Below are 20359 nucleotides of genomic sequence, written 5' to 3'. Positions count from 1 at the left end.
TTAAGACAGTAATTATCCCCCTCAGCAAGTGGACAGGATTAACTGATTCAAGAAATACTAAGAGCTTTATATGCGGATGATGCACGGATGTATGAGCTGGGAATCGAGTGGATACAGGACATCCAAACGTGAACATTATTTAGGTAAAGTTACGGAGCAGATGAGCAGTGCTGGAGTGGACACACCTTTTTACACAGAGCAGGGGCTTACGGGAGGTTTCTGTGACTGAAGGCCTGGCACAGAAGGCCTCGAGAAGAGGGCTGGACCTGAGCTGCTCTCTGAAGAAACAGACTTTAGAGAGAGGACATGCTTGATGAAGGGCTCAGATGAGCAAAACTTGCTTGCTAATAATTCTTTGATTAAGAGATAAGACTACCTTGATTTGTTTCATGCTGCAGCGAGGTGCAAAGTAAGACTGAAAAGTTGGGGCCAGATGGTGCAGAGACCTCTGGGATTTCTTTGTTGTAAGTCAACTTCCTGAACAAACTATACAAAAATACTTGAACAGGCAACATTCAAAAATAAAATTTAAAGAAAGAAGAGGAAGAATTCCTCTCTTTCACAGAGACAACCACTAAGTCTCCTGTGCATCCTTTCCGTCTGTGTGTTTGTGTGTGGACACAAGCAATCACAGATACATGTGCTATTTCCCCCCTTTACTTATTTTTTTGACCACACGGCAGTGAAAGCACCAAGTTCTAACCACTGGACCGTCAGGGGACTTCCTTTCCCTTTTTATTAAAAGGTAGCATATGCTCTGTAGAAATTTTGGATAGCAGCAATTTACTTATGTACATATTTTTTCTTACTATTTGAAATGACTGTTTCCTTATTAAAATATAATAGCGTTTCCCACTGTGGATTTATAAAACACCGAGAACTGGGATCCAGAGAGGGACAGCAATACCCAGAGGAGGACCTCCCCGGCGCCAGCTTGGTACCTGTGGGTCTAGATCCTGGGGGCAGGACTGTGGGTTGATGCGGCGGTCTTCCCCGTCCACACCCCCGACACCTGTACACTCCTTGTCTGTGCTCTCTGCAGGGTCATAATTCCCTGCTTGTGCGTCTGCTTCATCTACTCAGTTGGAATCCTTTGAGGCAAGGACTACAGAACTCATTTATCTTTGTATCATCAACTTCTAATATACTGCTTGGCAAATATGAGATTATTAAATGAGTGTCCAAATGATTTCATGAATGGAGAAAAAGTGACTGTAATGTTCAAAAATGAGTTAAACAATTTAGCTGAACCCTAGGTTATTAGAATAAAGGGAAAAGAAATGGTATTTCTCCTATCCGGTGATGTGTTCTGAGACAACAGTGTGGAGGTGTGTTAAGACCAGGCAGCAGAAAGGAAGAGTGAAGACGCTGCGGGGAGGGAAGGAGGAGAGAAATGAAGCCAAGCAAGGCCTTGGAGCAGCCAGGAGGAGCGGGGTCGTGGGCAACAGTGGGGATCCAGTCTAGGCAGAAGGATGGCAGTCACAGCAACTGGAAGGGGGTGTCAGGGAGTTGAGATTATGCTTGAAGAGCTCAAGCTTAAATAAAAGAATTTTTTTTTTAAATAGAGAAAATTGAGGAAAGTAGAATTGAGTAGAGAGGCCTGAGTGGCAAATGTCTGAAGCAGTTTCAGGGCCTGAGAGGGAAAGCTGACTGAAAGTAACAGCCGCTTTCCGGCCTTTCTGGAGTAAGGCCAGTTACAGTTTAAGAAAAAGTGTTGATGAGCAATGATGAGAATCTGTTTGAAGCAGGAGCTTATGAAGCTGTCATTCTTTTGTGTCAAATACTACATGAGGTGCTCTGGGCCTAAAGACATGAAAAATCAACATGCCCTCAAAGAGCTTTTGTCTAGCAGGGAAAAAACTATCTTCAAAATATACTTAGTTCCAACGTTACTGCCTTACTTTTTAAATGGTCTTATAACATAGCTAATACTGCAATACAGGATGGCTCCTACATACTCTGTCTACATATGAGAAAAGCGATATCTTAGGTACTTTCAGTTTTCGTTATGCAAAATAATTTTGATACACAGGTATGTTATTTCCTAAAGCTGTGCTATGTCAAATGTTGATACCATTCCAAGAAAGAACTTATCTTCCTGGATCTATTAAGAAAATTGTTGTCATTAAAGTATATTTTAAATCTGTTAAAAACAAACAAACAGGTCATTTCAGTCTCCATAAATATAAACTGATTTTATTAGCGTCCTTAAAAGCAAAGTATTTGTTCCAGTTGACCTCAGAATCAAACCAAATCTGCTCTGATGGAAACTTGCTAATAAGAAAGTTAAACTCAGTCAGGTGTGGGTCCCCAGAGCTCACACAACACAGGAAACGCATGTAAGTCAAAAGTAAGTTGACCTAAACACGGTAACAACCACAACTGGACAGGAAAAAATGACATATCTGCTCAATTTAAATGTGCAAAAAGTTCCCGTAGTTACTTTTCCAAATGCTATGAGAAACACAATGCCTTCCAGGTGAGGGCGTGCAAAGTAACCCGCCCTTCCTGCATCAAACCCAGTCTCCACATCGGTGAGGCACATTTTAGGGAGGTTTTCAGAAAGCATTTGGCATTTAACCTTTAAAAGCTAATCTTTAACCTAAAGATACCTGAGCATTAATTACAAATTTTCTTTCTAATTAATAAATTTCAGCTAAAAGGCAGTTAATTTTTACAAATCTGTTTTTGATAATAGAGTCCCAGCACATTTTTTTTTTTACAAATTGTTTCAATAAAAAATTACTTAGAATCCATTTCTGAAAACCCATTGAAAAAGCAATTTAAAAAGTCCTCAAAGCCATTACCCTTCCCCTTCTTTTCTATAAAACTCAGCTCTATCTTACATTACTTATAGTCTTTGTAGAGCATGTAGAGTTCTTCATGAATAGTCTTCTTGAGTACAAAACAAAAGAGCTTCTTTTTTTCTCTTGTCAAGAACTCCTATGAATGCACAGACAGATGTTTGGGAATGTTCTATGAAAACACCATCTGAAATAGCATGCAACTGAAAACAAACCAAATGTGTATAAATCTTAGAACATCTTTATGAACAAACAATATATAGCAAGTAAAACAAATTTTTTGAACAAAATTTCCAAACTCTTAAGTGAAAAGCAAAACAGCACTAATTCATATGTTCAGAATGATCCAGATTTTGGTTTTGTTGTTGAAAATTATAGTTGAGTATCTTCAGAAGCCAGGTAATCCCAGTATTACATAAATTGTTTCAGAGCAGATGAAAGAAAACTTGCAAATCCTTTTTAAGGATTAACATTAGTATAACACTGATATCCAAATCTGTACAAATAGCACACAAAGAAAAAATTATGAATATGAATATTGATGCAAAAATTCTAAATAAACTATTAATATCCATATAACTATTAATATCTACATAATATCTAATTCTAATATCACATTAAGAAAATAATTCACCATAACTAAGTAGGTTTTATACCAGGAATGTACAGATAGTTGAGTGTGAAAAATTTATTAATATCATTCACCTTATTAATAGATTTTAAAAGAAAGATCATATGCTTACCTCCATAGATGGGGAAAACTCGAACAAATTTAACAAGCATTCCTTATACAAATTCTTGAGAAAACAGGATATTTCCTTAACATTATCAATTAAAGGAGAGCATTTTACTTAATGCAGAATTCTGACATCTTACTGAAGTCAGAAATAAGATAATGTTCCTACCTCTACTACAGTTTTATGAGTGGTATTAGCTGATGCAATCAATGAGAAAACAATGAGAGAAGAAGAACTAAAACTATGTCTATTTGAATATGATATGATAGGTTATCTGGAAAACTTCGAAGAATTATAAAACAAACTCAAAAAAGAACTTAGCAAGATGGCAGGATGCAAAGTTAATATGCAAAACAGCCTTCAGATACATAAATAACCCATTAGAAAAAACTCCATTTAAAATGGTAATAAAAGATAAAATACTTAGGAATACATTTTAAAAAGGTAAAAATTTTATATGAAGAAAACTATAAAACCACTGGAAAAACTAAGTGTGTGTATTAGTTGCTTAGTTGTATCTGACTCTTTGCGACCCCATGGATGGTAGCCCACCAGGCTCCTCTATCCATGGAATTCTCCAGGCAACAAAACTGGGGTGGGTTACCATGCCCGTCTGCAGGGCATCTTCCTGAGCCTGGGATCAAAGGCAGGCCTCCCGCACTGCAGGCAGACTGCGCACTCTCTGAGTCACCAGGCGAGCCCATCTACAAAACTGCAGGGGAAACTAAAAGCATGTCTGAGTATACGGAGGGACATCGCTTGTTTGTGCACAGAATGCTTCACCATCAAGATGTCAGTTCTATGTTAAACATGTAATACAAAAAATGGCACCAGGATTTTTCTTAGGGAATCTGAAACGCTGAGACTAAAGCGTGGCCTCACATCAGAGTGCCGCCTGGGACAGGAGAGTGACTCGGGGGAAAGCCGCACTCACCCTCCCTGAGTCCTCTCACCTCTGGCGGATGCGCTGCCATGAGGGTTGCTGAGTCATTCAGTTTCCAAAAGAAGCTAGAAATGCGCGTGACTGTGCTGACAACTGATTTAAATGAAAAATAAAATACAGGTTACGCAAAATAAGCCTTGCATGTCTATCTATCTAGACCACAGGCTGTCAGCTTTTGTTCTTTTGAAAGTTGACAAACTTTTTCTGTAAAGTTTCAGCTGGTAAGTATTTCAGGTTTTGTAGGCTACATACCGCCTCTGTTGCTTACTCCTATGTTTACATCATTTAAAAAGTATAAAAAGGCATTCTTAGCTCCAGGGCTGTAAAAATCGGGCCTTGAAGTTGGCTCTTGGGATGGTAGCTTGCCATTCTTGGTTAATAGAAATCATTAGCCTTGAGATTCAAAGATAGTCATATCACCTGACCTCTTATCTCTTACAAATCATTTTTTAAAAATCAAGCTGGAGTTAGTATAATATAAATTCACTGCAGTGGGACAGTTCACAATGCAGTCCATTTTTCCTCCTAGCATACAGACAGTATTCAGGAAGCACATCCTGAAAGGGGATTTATGTATAATTTTGAGACACCCTCCCACCACCTGTCCCATTGTAACTGCTCTTACAATGATGGCATATCAGCAAGAAAATGTTTTCTATTTTACTCCAATCATGTTCTTAAACAAACAAAAAACCCCAAAAACAGTATTACTGGGTTTATAATTTAGATTTTTCTGATCAAGATTTATTAGGGTGGTTCTTGCTTCTTGGCTGTACTCATTTTCTTTTCTAATCCCTTAGAATCATGTTTGGTAAAGTTTAGGATAATAGCATCAATTTCTGAGACAGGCCAAGAATTTCCTAATCCTATTAGACTAATGATGCGGCAAACATCAGCGGAAAAGTGGTACCCAATCCATCCTTACGGATTTCTTTGGTCCTGGCCCAGCCTCAGAAGTGACATTTCAGTGGTCTGACCTGGCCCTGAAAATTGAAACTCATGAGGAGACTGTAAAATTTCTCCTGCTACTGTGGCGAAGTCACTTCAGTCATGTCCGACTCTGTCCGAGCCCATACATGGCAGCCCACCAGGCTCCCCTGTCCCTGGGATTCTCCAGGCAAGAACACTGGAGTGGGTTGCCATTTCCTTCTCCAGCAAAATTTCTCCTAGGGTTCTTTAAAAGATAGGTATATGTGAAGAAGGTTGTAAAGATGGAAATCACCTCTCAAATGCCTTTTAAACCTCACAATTCATTGAAATGACATCGGGAGTGTCAATCATATAGTACTGAATCAAATCTGATCCTGAATCACTAGCAATTTGACTCTAGGTCTACCAAAGTTGTCCTCAGTCTTGAGGTCAATTACAAAACCAACCCAGGACTAAGGATTACCTAGAGTTTTGCTGGACCAGTGCCCCGGGCTTCTTAATCAGTTATCTCTAATTTCAGGGAAGAGCAAACTCAAAAGCAGCCCTTCAAGATTAAGAACAGTGATGTGCTGCAGTAGGCAAGTCAACTATTAAATAACAGTGGGCCAGCTGTTAACACAGCCATCTCTAAGATGAAATCACACAAACTATGATGGATTATCAGTTCAGTTCAGTTCAGTCGCTCAGTCATGTCTGACTCTTTGTGACCCCATGAATTGCAGCACGCCAGGCCTCCCTGTCCATCACCAACTCCTGGAGTTTACTCAAATTCACGTCCATCGAGTCGGTGATGCCATCCAGCCATCTCATCCTCTGTCGTCCCCTTCTCCTCCTGCCCCCAATCCCTCCCAGCATCAGGGTCTTTTCCAATGGGTCAACTCTTCGCATCAGGTGGCCAAAGCATTGGAGTTTCAGTTTCAACATCAGTTCTTCCAATGAACACCCAGTACTGATCTCCTTTAGGATGGACTGGTTGGCTCTCCTTGCAGTCCAAGGGGCTCTCAAGAGTCTTCTCCAACACCATAGTTCAAAAGCATCAATTCTTCGGCGCTCAGCTTTCTTCACAGTCCAACTCTCACAACCATACATGACTACTGGAAAAATCATAGCCTTGACTAGACGGACCTTTGTTGGCAAAGTAATGTCTCTGCTTTTTAATATGCTATCTAGGTTGGTCATAACTTTCCTTCCAGGGAATAAGTGTCTTTTAATTTCATTGCTGCAATCACCATCTGCAGAGATTTTGGAGCCCCCCAAAAACAAAGTCTGACACTGTTTTCACTATTTCCCCATCTATTTCCCATGAAGTGATGGGACCAGATGCCATGATCTTAGTTTTCTGAATGTTGAGCTTTAAGCCAACTTTTTCACTCTCCTCTTTCACTTTCATCAAGAGGCTCTTTAGTTCTTCACTTTCTGCCATAAGGGTGGTGTCATCTGCATACCTGAGGTTATTGATATTTCTCCCGGCAATCTTGATTCCAGCTTGTGCTTCCTCCAGTCCAGCGTTTCTCATGATGTACTCTGCATATAAGTTAAATAAGCAGGGTGACAATATACAGCCTTGACGTACTCCTTTCCCGATTTGGAACCAGTCTGCTGTTCCATGCCCAGTTCTAACTGTTGCTTCCTGACCTGCATACAGGTTTCTCAAGAGGCAGGTCAGGTGGTCTGGTATTCCCATCTCTTTCAGAATTTTCCAGTTGTGATCCACACAGTCAAAGGCTTTGGCATAGTCAATAAAGCAGAAATAGATATTTTTCTGGAACTCTCTTGCTTTTCGATGAACTATAGCTGCATTGAAATCAACAGTACTAAAACTAAAAACTCATTGCTCCCTAATTACTTTACATGTTACCCTTATCTAGGCTCTAGAGGATTTACATCTACTGTATCTGTACGGTAGAAATACACGATACCAAGCATCTTTCTCCAACCTGACAATGTCACCATGTGCTAATCTGAAATTCTCTATGCTGGGTGTATTTATATCACACAAATAGGCACATTCTATAAGCCAGGCCCGAACTCACTTTCCAAAGATTCAGTTTAGTTAAACATCTACTAGCACATTGCTGGCTTAGGAGGGTACCAGTCTCTGGGGAGCTCATGAACAGACTCCATCACGATCATTCTCATGCTATGAGCTCAGCCGCTCAGTCGTGTCCAACTCTTTGCAACCCCATGGACTGTAGCCCACCAGGCTCCTCTGTCCATGGAATTTTTCAGGCAAGAATACTGGAGTGGGTTGTCATTTTTTATTCCCCTTCCCAATCCGGAGGTCAAACCTCCGTCTCTTGTGTCTCCTGTACTGGCAGGCAGATTCTTTACCACTGTGCCACCTGAGAAGCCCCCATACTACACTTGATCGCAGGCAAATGCTGAGAAGTGATTCTCAGCTAGCCCCACAAGATAGTAAAAGAAAAAAAATGTTGAAGCTACCTAAATATTTATGAAATAGAATCTTTTAAGCCATTAAAAATGGCTTTCTTTTTGAATATATATACCTCCTCTCTAAAGAGAAAAGTACCTTTTAATTTTTTTAATTAAAAATTTTTTTTGGCCATGCCATGTCACTTGTGGGATCTTAGTTCCCTTAGTTTGACCAGGGATCAAACCTGGGCCCTCGGCAGAAGAGCGCAGTCTCCTAACCACTGGCATGCATGGATGTGAAATCGTTTCAGTCATGTCAGATTCTTTGTGACCCTGTGGACTGTAGCTGCCAGGCTCCACTATCCATGAGATTCTCCAGGCAAGAAAACTGGAGTGGGTTGCCACGCCTCCAGGGCATCTTCCTGACCCAGGGATGGAACCTGTATTTCTTATGCCTTCTAAGTTGGCAGGTGGGTTCTTTACCACTAGCACCACCTGGGAAGGCTCAACCACTGGACTGCCAGGGAATTCCCAGAAGCATCTTTCTAAGAAACAGCAAACAAGGTCTGAGAAATTTTGGAATTCCCATTAGCGTATTAGGGAAAGGCTTATGATGGGTTATTTTAATTTTTTGCCCTTTGCCTCTTACATCAAATACTTTCTCCTGTGAGAAGAGCTATTGCCCTAAGGCAACATAAACTAGCTCTGAGAACAAAGTTGGACCAGTAAGCACCCGCCCACATCCAGGAAGTGATTAAGTAGGCCCCTGGCAACTCAACGCAACTCAAAGACCAGATTCACTAACAAATGGTGTGGATACATCTGGGTCACTTCAAACATATGGAGTACCTCATTCATGTTACTGAAAAGAATATAAAAATTGCACTGTGTGGAGAAAAATTAAGGCATGTGTGGAAAGGGCAATACACACATTCGTCCTGAGTTTTCTTTTCCTGCAAATACCCTAAAGTTTGTCCTGCAAATACCCTAAACGCCAAAGTTGAACTGGAAAAAGATATATACACAAGACACACATACATTATTTTTCACCTACTCTTTTTTGAAGGTAGTTGAAAAAAAAAATTCCTGAACCCTAGCTGAGTATGCCTGCTATACTAACACGACTATATCATCTTACAAGCGTATAAATTAGGACAAAGGGCATGCTTTTCTTCGTTACAGCAGAAAGGCATCAAACATTAAAAAAAAAGTAGCTTTCATGTTTGAGGAATTACTACCTAACTCTAAATTTAAGGAACACCAACTTTCTGTATTTTTTCCTGTGGGAAATTTGCAAATATGATGCAGTATACTGAGACTCAATCAGACACATTTTCCACTAAATACTGAGAAATATTAACAGTAAAGCAGCCATTAGTTTTGAAAGTTATTTTCAAGCATGTATAATACAGCCTTCAAAGGTACCCTTGGTTCTTAATATTTGAATAAAACTAAAAAATGTTATCATGTCATGATGGCTTTGATCTATTAAAAAAAAATTACTGGTAGGCTTAACAGGTTTTACTAACTCTGATGAGCACTGAGGGAACGTGGCTACATCCTGCTTTTGACTAATCAAAGGGTGAAAACATCCACACTCCATACTTTATTTAAAATTAATAAAACAATAAAGACAGTTACAGGTAAATGACAATTCAGTACCTTTAGCTGGATAACATAAAAATTTACATATTCACAAGCACATAGCTCCTTCACCATCAACAACATCAAATATTTTAGTCTATGTAGTCAAAGTCTTCTGGAATTCCAAAATTTTTATCAATTTTATTTTCTTCAAACCCAAATTTTCTTTTGGCCCAAGATTTTATGGCAAATATGTTATCTATAAAGAAAATTGAGAAATATTTTTGAGGATTGAAAACACAATCACAAAATTTCAAATATAATTATACTCATTTTTTAAAAACAACTTCTATAATTTTAAAAGTATAAAAATAAGGAATTTTCTGTATTTTCAAGAGTTGTTGTTGTTTAGTCACTAAGTCGTGTCCAACTCTTTGGCGACCTCGTGGACTGTAGCCCGCCAGGCTCCTCTGTCCATGGGGTCTCCTGGGAAAGACTATTGGTGTGGGTTGCCATTTCCTTCTCCAGGGGATCTACCCGACCCAGGGATCAAATCCGCATCTCCTGCATTGCAGGTGGATTCTTTACCACTATGCCACCAGGGAAACCCATTTTCAACAGTGACAACAATTAACTTTCAGAATAAAGAAAATATTAGTGATTATTTTGAATAAACAGATTTCATATTCAGAAAATTCAGTAAATCAGTCACCACTAAAGAATACTTGACTTAAGGAATAACCCAAAGACAGGGAGAGGCGGATGGTGCCTCTTTAACATCTCCAGAGCAGAGGCAGGGCTCTGTCACCCCAGGAATTAGAGCCGCTCCTGTCCCAAAGGGCACCCCTTGCCTCCCCTCCTCCAGCACAGATGTGGCTTCTAGACAGCCAGGCTAGGGAGGAGGGGTGAAGAGGAGGGAAGGGGCCGTTGAAGGCTAAAAGGAGCAGATACAGCCTTAACTTCTTCTAGGGAATTTAAGTGTATCTTACCACTGAAAAAAGTGTTACATCTATTTAAAGGGACAGGCAGGAAATAAAACAGTGTACAAAGATTTATGATTGAATCTTCATCCCAGTGTAACAAAAGAAAAGAATACAAGTAATCTAAATGTCTAATCACCCAGAAGGTGTCTATGCAGGGCAGTACCAGTGTGCTCACTGTAGCGGCGCTTAGAGAATAGGAATGACAGTGAGTTTTCTTGCTTTAATCTTAAATATTCTGTTTAATGTACATATACCATCTTTACAATGAATATGTACTAAGGCTATAAATATAGAAAAACCATGGTATATAATTTTCTGGTTCATAGTGCTCTATAAAACATTCAGCACTGTGTCAGTTGTGATAATGAAATGAAGGGTTAAAATAGGTTCTTTTGGAGTGTTACTGGCTGAATTAGCACCTCCCCCAAATTCATATGTTTTAGTCCTAAATCCCGCTACCTCAGAATGTGATTGTATTTGGAAACTGGGTCTTTAAAGAGGTGACTGAAATTAAAATGCGCCCACTGGGGTGCACCCTAACCCAACTGACCTGGTGGTGTTGCAAGAAAAGGGGAGGTGGACACACAGACCCTGGGGGGGCACTGCAAAGACTCTGCAAGGACAGAGAGGGTGGTCACCTGCACGCCAGGCGGGGCCTCAGAGGGAGCCACACCTGTTGACACCTGGGGTTTGGGCTTTCAGCCTCCGGAACTCTGAGAAAATCAATTTATTTAAGTCACCTGGTCTGAAGCATACTGTTATACATATCATTAGGAAGTTATATGGAGTTTGATCACTTTTAAGAATATTGTTTTAGGAAGTTGAATTCCAAGTATCAAGTAATGATAATTAAATGCTTTGAATAAACTTAACTGCTGAGGTGAATACTACTATATCAAATAGAATGTTAATAAAATATTCTCATTTAATTGCTATAGCGTATCAACAGATATTAAAATAAATCTTTATGTAACAATCTAAACCAAATCTCTACTTTTCATAAGAACCTAAGTGAGAAAACTAATAGCATGAGGTACACTAGAATGGTCTGCTTAATTTGGTTAATGTCTGCATAACCTATGCATTCTTGAGCGTCACAAACAAATACTGCTACCTAAGACAGTTATTAAGTATATCACAGGTCTTGCAGAAAATAAAGAGCCTGTGCCTTCAAACTGACACAAGAAACAGAAAAATTAACTTAACACTAAACAATTCCAAAGTGATATGTATGTTAGAGATAAAAGACCAAGTGTTATGTGTATTGCTTTCAGACTCTAAGAATACAGAAAGATTTGCAGAAAATAAGAGGACAGCTGCAACTCTGCAGGAACCTTGGCGGCATGGACTTCAAGCCAGGATCAGGAGAGAAAATGAGGCACTACAGTAAGGCCTTTGCAGGAAGGAATACTTTCTTGTGAGGGCAAGAAATCATTTTACAAACCTTCAAAGATTAAGAATAAACAAATAAAAAGCCTCTCTACACAATTCTTAATGAATCAGTTCAAAATGATTGATTAAATATGTCCTTGGGCCACTGGATGTCTGCCTTTAAGACAATGTTACCCGCAATCTTGATAGTTTACACCTCTCAGTTTTTCTGTTTTGTGGAAATGTTTATCAATGGATTAAAAACTTTTTTTCTCTTTTTTCTTTTTTATTGAAGGATAATTGCTTTACAGAATTTTGCTGTTTTCTGTCAAACCTCAATATGAATCAGCCATAGGTGTACATATGTCCCTTCCCTTTTGAACCTCCCTCCCATGTACCTCCCCATCCCACCCCTCTAGGTTGAGACAGCGCCCCTGTTCGAGTTTCCTGAGACATACAGCAAATTCCCGTTGGCTGTCTATTTTACATATGGTAATGTAAGTTTCCATGTTACTCTCTCCACACATCTCACCTTCTCCTCCCCTCTCCCCATGTCTGTAAGTCTGTTCTCTATGTCTGTTTCTCCACTGCTGCCCTGTAAATTCTTCAGAACCATTTTTCTAGATTCCGTATATATGCGTTAGAATACGATATTTATCTTTCTCTTTCTGACTCACTTCACTCTGTATGATAGGTGCTAGGTTCACCCACATCATCAGACCTGACTAAAATGCATTCCTTTTTAAAGCTGAGTCATATTCCATTGTATATATGTACCACAACCTCTTTATCCATTCATCTGTCGATGGACATCTAGGTTGCTTCCATGTTTTAACTATTGTAAATAGTGCTGCAGTGAACAGTGGGATACATGTGTCTTTTTTCAATTCAGGTTTCCTCAGGGTATATGCCTAGGAGTGGGACTGCTGGGTCATATGGTGGTTTTATCTCTAGTTTTTTAAGGAATCTCCATACTGTCTTCCATAGTGGTTGTATCAATTTACATTCCTACCAACAGTGTAACAGGGTTCCCTTTTCTCCACACCCTCTCCAGCATTTATTGTTTGTAGACATTTTGATGATGGCCATTTTGACCAGTGTGAGGTGATATCTCACTGTGGTTTTGATTTGCATTTCTCTAATAATGAGTGATGCTGAGCATCCTTTCATGTGTTTGTTAGCCATCTGTATGTCTTCTTTGGAGAAATGTCTGTTTAGGTCTTTTTTCCATTTTTTGATTGGGTTGTTTGTTTTCTTGGTATTGAGTTGTATGAGCTGCTTTATATTTTGGAAATTAACCCTTTCTCAGTTGTTTCATTTGCTATTATTTTCTCCCATTCCGAGGGTCATCTTTTCACCTTCCTTATAGTTTCCTTTGCTGTGCAAAAGCTTTTAAGTTTAATCAGGTCCCACTTGTTAACTTTTGAAAAACTATTATTTTTTTTTCTATTTTTTTTTTTTTAAAAGAAACAGTTTTAAGAGGGGTAGAATTCGTGTTAGTTTATATGATGGCAAACCCAGGATAAACACAGAACTAGGAGGGGCAGTATCACGTGCATGAGTCTACACTAGGACCTCAATCACAACACCTATTCCCCCTAACTCACCAAGAAGTCTCTCATACAAAGTCATAAAAACTCCAGTATCTTTGTTATTGGGCAAGGTTTTATATAATTTCATAAATCACATTTAAAGTTACTTAGTGTCACAAAACAGTATTTACACCCTGATTTCCCATTCTACAAAACTGAAATACTGAATTATTGAAAAGTAAATATGCTCAACTTTAAATACATTTTAGGAATCTTTTTCATATAAAGAAACCAAATCTTAATAATTACATAACAATCTTTAGTTATAAATAGTACTGATGTTTTCTTTTTGTTTTGAAAACAGGAAGGTTTTCTGAGGTGTAATATAACTCCATGATTTTTTCATAACACTTTCATGTTGGAAGGAGCAAGTCATAAACTCAAATGGAAATATGGTTTTTAACAGCTGTTTCTGCTCTTCTAAAAATATCATCCTTCCTACATGATTTAAAAAGTTTTACGTTCCTTCTCAGCTAGTAACAAAACGGAAAAAGAAGCTGTTCACATTTTTTTAATTATAATTTTTTAAGTTTACGATCAATTGGAAAACATAAAAGGGTTTTTTTTAAAAGAAAGGGCAAACGGGAGTGTTTATCAACGTGTCTAATGGTGTGCTAAAGGGCTCACAAACTGTTTCATCTAACCCTCCCGAAATGTGAGGCAAACACTATCCACACTGAACAGATGAAGAAGCAAGCTCAGAGAGGTTCAATGAGCCACACAGCAAGTAACGAGCACAACTGGATTCCTTTCAAAGTCAAGTTCCTCTCCCACCATATACACGGGGCTCCTGTTCCTACTGCTTGTTAACTGCAGGAAATCACTTTGTAACTCCTGATTTATTTTTAACGTAAAAAATCCATTTGCTAATTTCACAATTTGTATGGAAATACAAAAAACCTCGAATAGCCAAAGTAATCTTGAGAAAGAAGAATGGAACTGGAGCAATCAACTTGCCTGACTTCAGACTATACTACAAAGCCACAGTCATCAAGACAGTATGGTACTGGTACCAAGACAGAAATATAGAACAATGGAACAGAAGAGAAAGCTCAGAGATAAATCCACAAACCTATGGACACCTTATCTTCGACAAAGTAGGCAAGACTATACAATAGAAAAAAGACAACCTCTTTAACAAGTGGTGCTGGGAAAACTGGTCAACCACTTGTAAAAGCATGAAACTAGAACACTTTCTAACACCATACACAAAAATAAACTCAAAATGGATTAAAGCCTAAATGTAAGACCTGAAACTATAAAACTCCTAGAGGAGAACATAGGCAAAACACTCTCTGACATAAATCACAGCAGGACCCTCTATGACCCACCTCCCAGAATATTGGAAATAAAAGTAAAAATAAACAAATGGGACCTAATTCAACTTAAAAGCTTTTGCACAACAAAGGAAACTATAAGCAAGGTGAAAAGACAGACCTCAGATTGGGAGAAAATAATAGCAAACAAAGCAACAGACAAAGGATTAATCTCAAAAATATACAAGCAACTCCTGCAGCTCAATTCCAGAAAAATACATGACCCAATCAAAAAATGGGCCAAAGATCTAAACAGACATTTCTCCAAAGAAGACATACAGATGGCTAATAAACACATGAAAAGATGCTCAACATCACTCATTATCAGAGAAATGCAAATCAAAACCACAATGAGGTACCATTACACGCCAGTCAGGATGGCTGCTATCCAAAAGTCTACAAGCAATAAATGCTGGAGAGGGTGTGGAGAAAAGGGAACCCTCTAACACTGTTGGTGGGAATGCAAACTAGTACAGCCACTATGGAGAACAGTGTGGAGATTCCTTAAAAAACTGGAAATAGAACTGCCATATGACCCAGCAATCCCACTTCTGGGCATACACACCGAGGAAACCAGATCTGAAAGAGACATGTGCACCCCAATGTTCATCGCAGCACTGTTTATAATAGCCAGGACATGGAAGCAACCTAGATGCCCATCAGCAGACGAATGGATAAAGAAGCTGTGGTACAAATACACCATGGAATATTACTCAGCCATTAAAAAGAATTCATTTGAATCAGTTCTAATGAGATGGATGAAACTGGAGCCCATTATACAGAGTGAAGTAAGCCAGAAAGATAAAGACCAATACAGTATACTAATGCATATATATGGAATTTAGAAAGATGGTAACGATAACCCTATATGCAAGACAGAAAAAGAGACACAGATGTGCAGAACAGAATTTTGGACTCTGGGAGAAGGCGAGGGTGGGATGTTTCGAGGAACAGCATCGAAACATGTATATTATCTAGGGTGAAACAGATCACCAGCCCAGGTTGGATGCATGAGACAAGTGCTCGGGCCTGGTGTACTGGGAAGACCCAGAGAAATCAGGTAGAGAGGGAGGTGGGAGGGGAGATCGGGACGGGGAATACATGTAAATCCATGGCTGATTCATGTCAGTGTATGACAAAAACCACTACAATATTGTAAAGTAATTAGCCTCCAACTAATAAAAATAAATGGGAAAAAAAAATCCATTTGTCTTTTTTCCACTCAAAATTTTGTATTTCTCAAACTACATGGTATCACTGCATTTACTGTTTTTTATACTTTATTGGGCACACATTTCACTGGTCCCTTTTATTTAATGTGAGTTTGCTGCTTTTACCCTCTCTGCTCTTATCACTAAAGCATCACACCATTTAGGAAATAACTTTGTAATAACTAAGACTGCAATTTTATAGGAGCCAAAGGCCAGTTATATTGATTTTAATTCTAAAACAGACAAGGAAAAATGATTCTTAAGCTTTCTGTGAAACACAGAAGCCTGAATATGGAATCAGGGAAATCTGGCTCAAGTCCCTCTTCTTCCAGTGACTAATCACCTTGGACTTAAGTAAGGCAGCTACTTCAAGCTTTCTGCATCTCGGCGCTCCCAGAGAAACAGAACCAGGATAAGTAACACTCACAAAGGCAATAAAGACTCTTACCAGGATGGAAAAGTCCAATTACCATTATTTTATAATTCAATACTGGAGAAGCATCAGTGTAACTTCCAGATAGGTTTTAAAAATATTAATCATACTTGTATATAATTCACAACAATCTCTATTTATTAATTTTCTTCTAAACTTTAAGACATATAAATTACCATCTCTTAGAATATCCCTGGCATACACCAGAGGGTGTATCCATTGGCAAATGGGTTAATGAGGCATTTACATCAAAGCAGGTACACAGAGAAGACTATCCTGTGTAGTGGGTGGGAGCCTGGGCTCTGAAATCTAATCCTTGTTCCAATGCTTAGCACCTGTGGAACTGTGGGTTCCCAGTGGCCTCAGTTTCACCTCTAAAATTAGGGATAATAATCCTACCTACCTCACAAGATTGCTGTGGCGATAAAATGAGAATGCATCATCGACAGGATTTACAATGCCTAGCTCATAGTCAGTCCTCAACAAATTAATATTATGAACAAGACAAATCTTTCACATTCCACAAAACTCTTAAAAGTTGTATCTTGCATTAATATATATGAAGGTTAAGTGATTAGTCTAAGTGATTTTTTGGGTAAAAGTTATAAAAAACTTGAACAGAAAGCAATCACTTATTTTACAAAAATGTCTCATACTTTACAGAATAACTCATAATAAGACTTAAAAAATGATTTCAGATATAAAAACTTGCTTAATACATACATTTCCAGAAATGTCTTTTCTTAAACAAAACTAGGCACAAGAGCTTCTGCATTTCACATCCTAGAAAGTGTAGAAGAATTTGACTAGTTTATTGGTAGTAATACACTGCTATATATTACCATTGTAATACATACCAGTCCATCTGTTAGCAGCTTCTTTGGCCACCTGATTTGCTTGACCTGGAAAAAAAAAAAATATATATATATATAGATATAGATATCATTTTTTGGGGGGGGGGGGAAGCTCAATAAGTGACAATGTATTTCACAAACCTGCTCAACTTGCCAAAGAAATTTTAGATGGTTGCAGTTATATAAGTCATAAACACAAAGTCAACTTGAACAGTATCTCTTTCCTAAATGTCCACTATTATTATTGTACTTGCTCTTTAAAAACAAAATGTTTAACTGAGATGTTTCTCAAATAATTTACAACACCAGAGGAGGACAAAATAAGTTTAATGATAAGCACTTTAGTGTATACATATTTGTTGTTGTTTAGTTGCTAAGTCATGTCCAACTCCCTCACAACCCCATGGACTGTAGCCCACCAGACTCCTCTGTTCATGGGATTTCCCAGGCAATCCCAGGCAAGAATACTGGAGTGGGTGGCTATTTCCTTTTCCAAGGGATCTTCCAGATTTAGGGATTGAACCCATGTCTCCTGCAGGTGGACTGTTTACCACTGAGCCACCAGGGAAGCACGCATACATATTAGACCATAATAAACCTGACAATAACATTTTAATGGTCATACAGTAGTAGCCCTGAGGGAGGAAATATTTACTTTATATTTAATTATATATCTTGCTATTAAATGTATCTGTATCCATATTATGTCGTTCAAGTTAATCTACACAGTACATAACAATGCCATGATCAAATGGGTATAAACATTAGTCATAATGAGAGCACTTATTTATTGAAATAAGATTTATATACCACAGAACTCACCATATTAAAGCATCTAATTCAGTGATTTTTAGTACACTTACAAGGTTGTACAACCATCACCCCTACCTATCTTCAGAGCTCTCATCACCTGAAAGGAAATCCCTTATCTATTACGAGTCACTCCACAGTCCTACTCCCTCTAGTCTCTGAAGACCACTATCTACTTTCTGTTTCTATGGATTTGCCTATGCTGGATATTTGACAGAAATAAAATTATGTCTGGCTTCTTTTCAGTTGGCACAATGTTTTCAAGGTTTGGCATGTATCAGAACTTCATCCCTTTTCATTATCAAATAATTGTATAGATAGCCCATATTTTGTTTAGTGGCTCATCAGTTGATGGACATTTGGGCTGTTATGACTAATATCAATAACAATTTTTGTGTGAACATGTTTTCAATTCTTTTGGGTATATATACCTGGGAGTGGCATTGCTGGCTCAAATGGTAACTGTATGTACATTTTGGGCAACAGATAACTTGTTTTCCAAAGTGGCTGAATCATTTTAACAATCCCACTAGCAATCTAAGAGTTCCAGCTTTTCCACAACCTCACCAATAATTATTTTGCCTTCCTTTTATAACAGTCATCCTAATGAGTATCTCCTTGTGTTGTGATTTGCATTTCCCTAATGACCAATGATGCTGAGTTTCTTTTCACATGCTCTTTGGCCATTTGTATATTTTCCTTGGAAAAATGTACTCGAATCTTTCGTGTGTTAGTTGCTCAGTTGTGTCCAACTCTGTGACCCCATGGACTGTAGCCCACCAGGCTCTTCTGTCCATAGAATTTTCCAGGTAAGAACACTGGAGTGGGTAGCCACTCCCTTCTTGAGGGGATCTTCTCAACCCAGGGCTCCTGCATTGCAGGCAGATTCTTTACCATCTGAGCCACCATGGAAGCCCATTTGCCTGTGTTTCAATTTTTTATTATTGAGTCATAAGAGTTCTTTTCAGATATAAGATTTGCAACTATTTTTTCCTATTTTGTGGGGTTTGTTTTCACTTTCGAGATAATGTACTTAGACATACAAAAGTTGTCAGTTTCGATGAAGGCAAATTTATCTACTTTTTATATGACTGCTTGAGCTTTTGATGTCATATCTAAAAAACCAAGGGTACAGACACAGATAGCTATGTTTTTTCCCTAAGAGTTCTATAGTTTTAGCTGTTACATTTAAATCTCTGCTCCAGCCGAGTGAAATGTCTGTATACAGCGTGAAGTGGGAGGCCAGGATGACTCATTTACATGTGGATAACCAGTGGTGTCCAAGTGTCATTAGCTGAAAACACTATTCTGTCCTGATTGAATGGTCTTCGTACCCTTGTTCAAAACCTTGTTTACTTCTGGACTCTCAAGTCTATTTCATTAACCTGTATGCTTATTCATTTACTAGTACCAAATTGCCTTGATGTACTGAAGTTTTTTACAAAAATTAATTTTTATTAAAAATTTTTTTAAACTTTTTGGCTGTACCCCACAGTATGTGGGATCTTAGTTCCCTGATCAGGATCGAACCCACACTATATTGGGAGGCACAGTCTTAAGCACTGGACCGCCAGGCAAGTCCCCAAACTTTTTATTTTGTACTGGAGTATAGCCAGCTAACAATGTTGTGATAATTTCAGGCGGACAGCAAAGGGACTCAGCCATACATATACAGGTATCCATTCTCCCCCAAACTCCCCTCTCATCCACGCTGCCACATAACATTGAGCAGAGTTCCACATGCTATACAGTGGGTCCTTGTTGGTTATCCATTTTAATAGCAGTGTGTACCTGTCCATCCCAAACTTCCTACTTACCCCTTCCTCTCATCCTTCCCCCTGCAACCCTAAGTTTGTTCTCTCTGAGTCTGTTTTGTAAATAAGCTCACTTGTACCACTTCCTTTAGACTCTGCACATAAGGGATGTCATGAGACATTCCTGCCTCTGTCTGACTTACTCACTCAGTACGACACTCTCTAGGTCCACGCGTGTTGCTGCAAATGACACGATTTTTTTTGCTGCCTGAGTTGATGACTCAAGTTTCATAGTAAGTTTTGAAACTGAGAAATTTGAGCCTTCCAACTCTGTTTCTCCAAGATTCTTTTGGCTGTTTTGGGTCCCTTGCATTTTCATACGAATTTTAGAACCAACAACAATTTCTACAAAAAAGAAAGTGGAATTTTGGAGATTTGAGTTAATCTTTAGACCAACTGGGGGAGTATTTCACCTTAAAAATATGTAGGTCATTCAATTCATGAACACAGGATGTGTTTCTATTTATATAGATCTTTAACTTCATTAATAGTTTAGATTTCAGTACAAGCCTTGTACTTCTTCAATTAATTTTCTCTTAAGCATTTTATTCATTTTGATGCTATGCTAAGTGGAATTTTTTCTCAATTTCATTTTCAGGCAGTT

General features: G+C 38.5%; 1 protein-coding gene across 2 annotated transcripts in view; it reads right to left on the bottom strand.

Annotated features, from left to right (window-relative positions):
• Nucleotides 1-2181: 2181 nt before the first annotated feature.
• Nucleotides 2182-20359, bottom strand: part of MND1 (meiotic nuclear divisions 1) — an 80484-nt gene continuing 62306 nt past the window's right edge. The window contains exons 7-8 of one of the 2 annotated variants that reach the window (XM_043902647.1): nucleotides 17135-17179; nucleotides 2182-2943 (exon numbers count right to left, since the gene is read on the bottom strand). In XM_043902647.1, the coding sequence (XP_043758582.1) occupies nucleotides 2882-2943; nucleotides 17135-17179 (107 nt within the window). In that variant the 3' untranslated portion in view covers nucleotides 2182-2881. Of the gene's footprint in view, nucleotides 2944-9370; nucleotides 9631-17134; nucleotides 17180-20359 lie in introns of those variants that run through there. The other variant, XM_043902646.1, reaches the window with a different exon arrangement.

The sequence above is a fragment of the Cervus elaphus genome, chromosome 5, assembly GCF_910594005.1.
Source record: "Cervus elaphus chromosome 5, mCerEla1.1, whole genome shotgun sequence".
Classification (NCBI taxonomy): domain Eukaryota; kingdom Metazoa; phylum Chordata; class Mammalia; order Artiodactyla; family Cervidae; genus Cervus; species Cervus elaphus.
The sequence above is the reverse complement of the archived record's forward strand: the minus strand, read 5'-3'. Positions and strand labels throughout refer to the sequence as shown.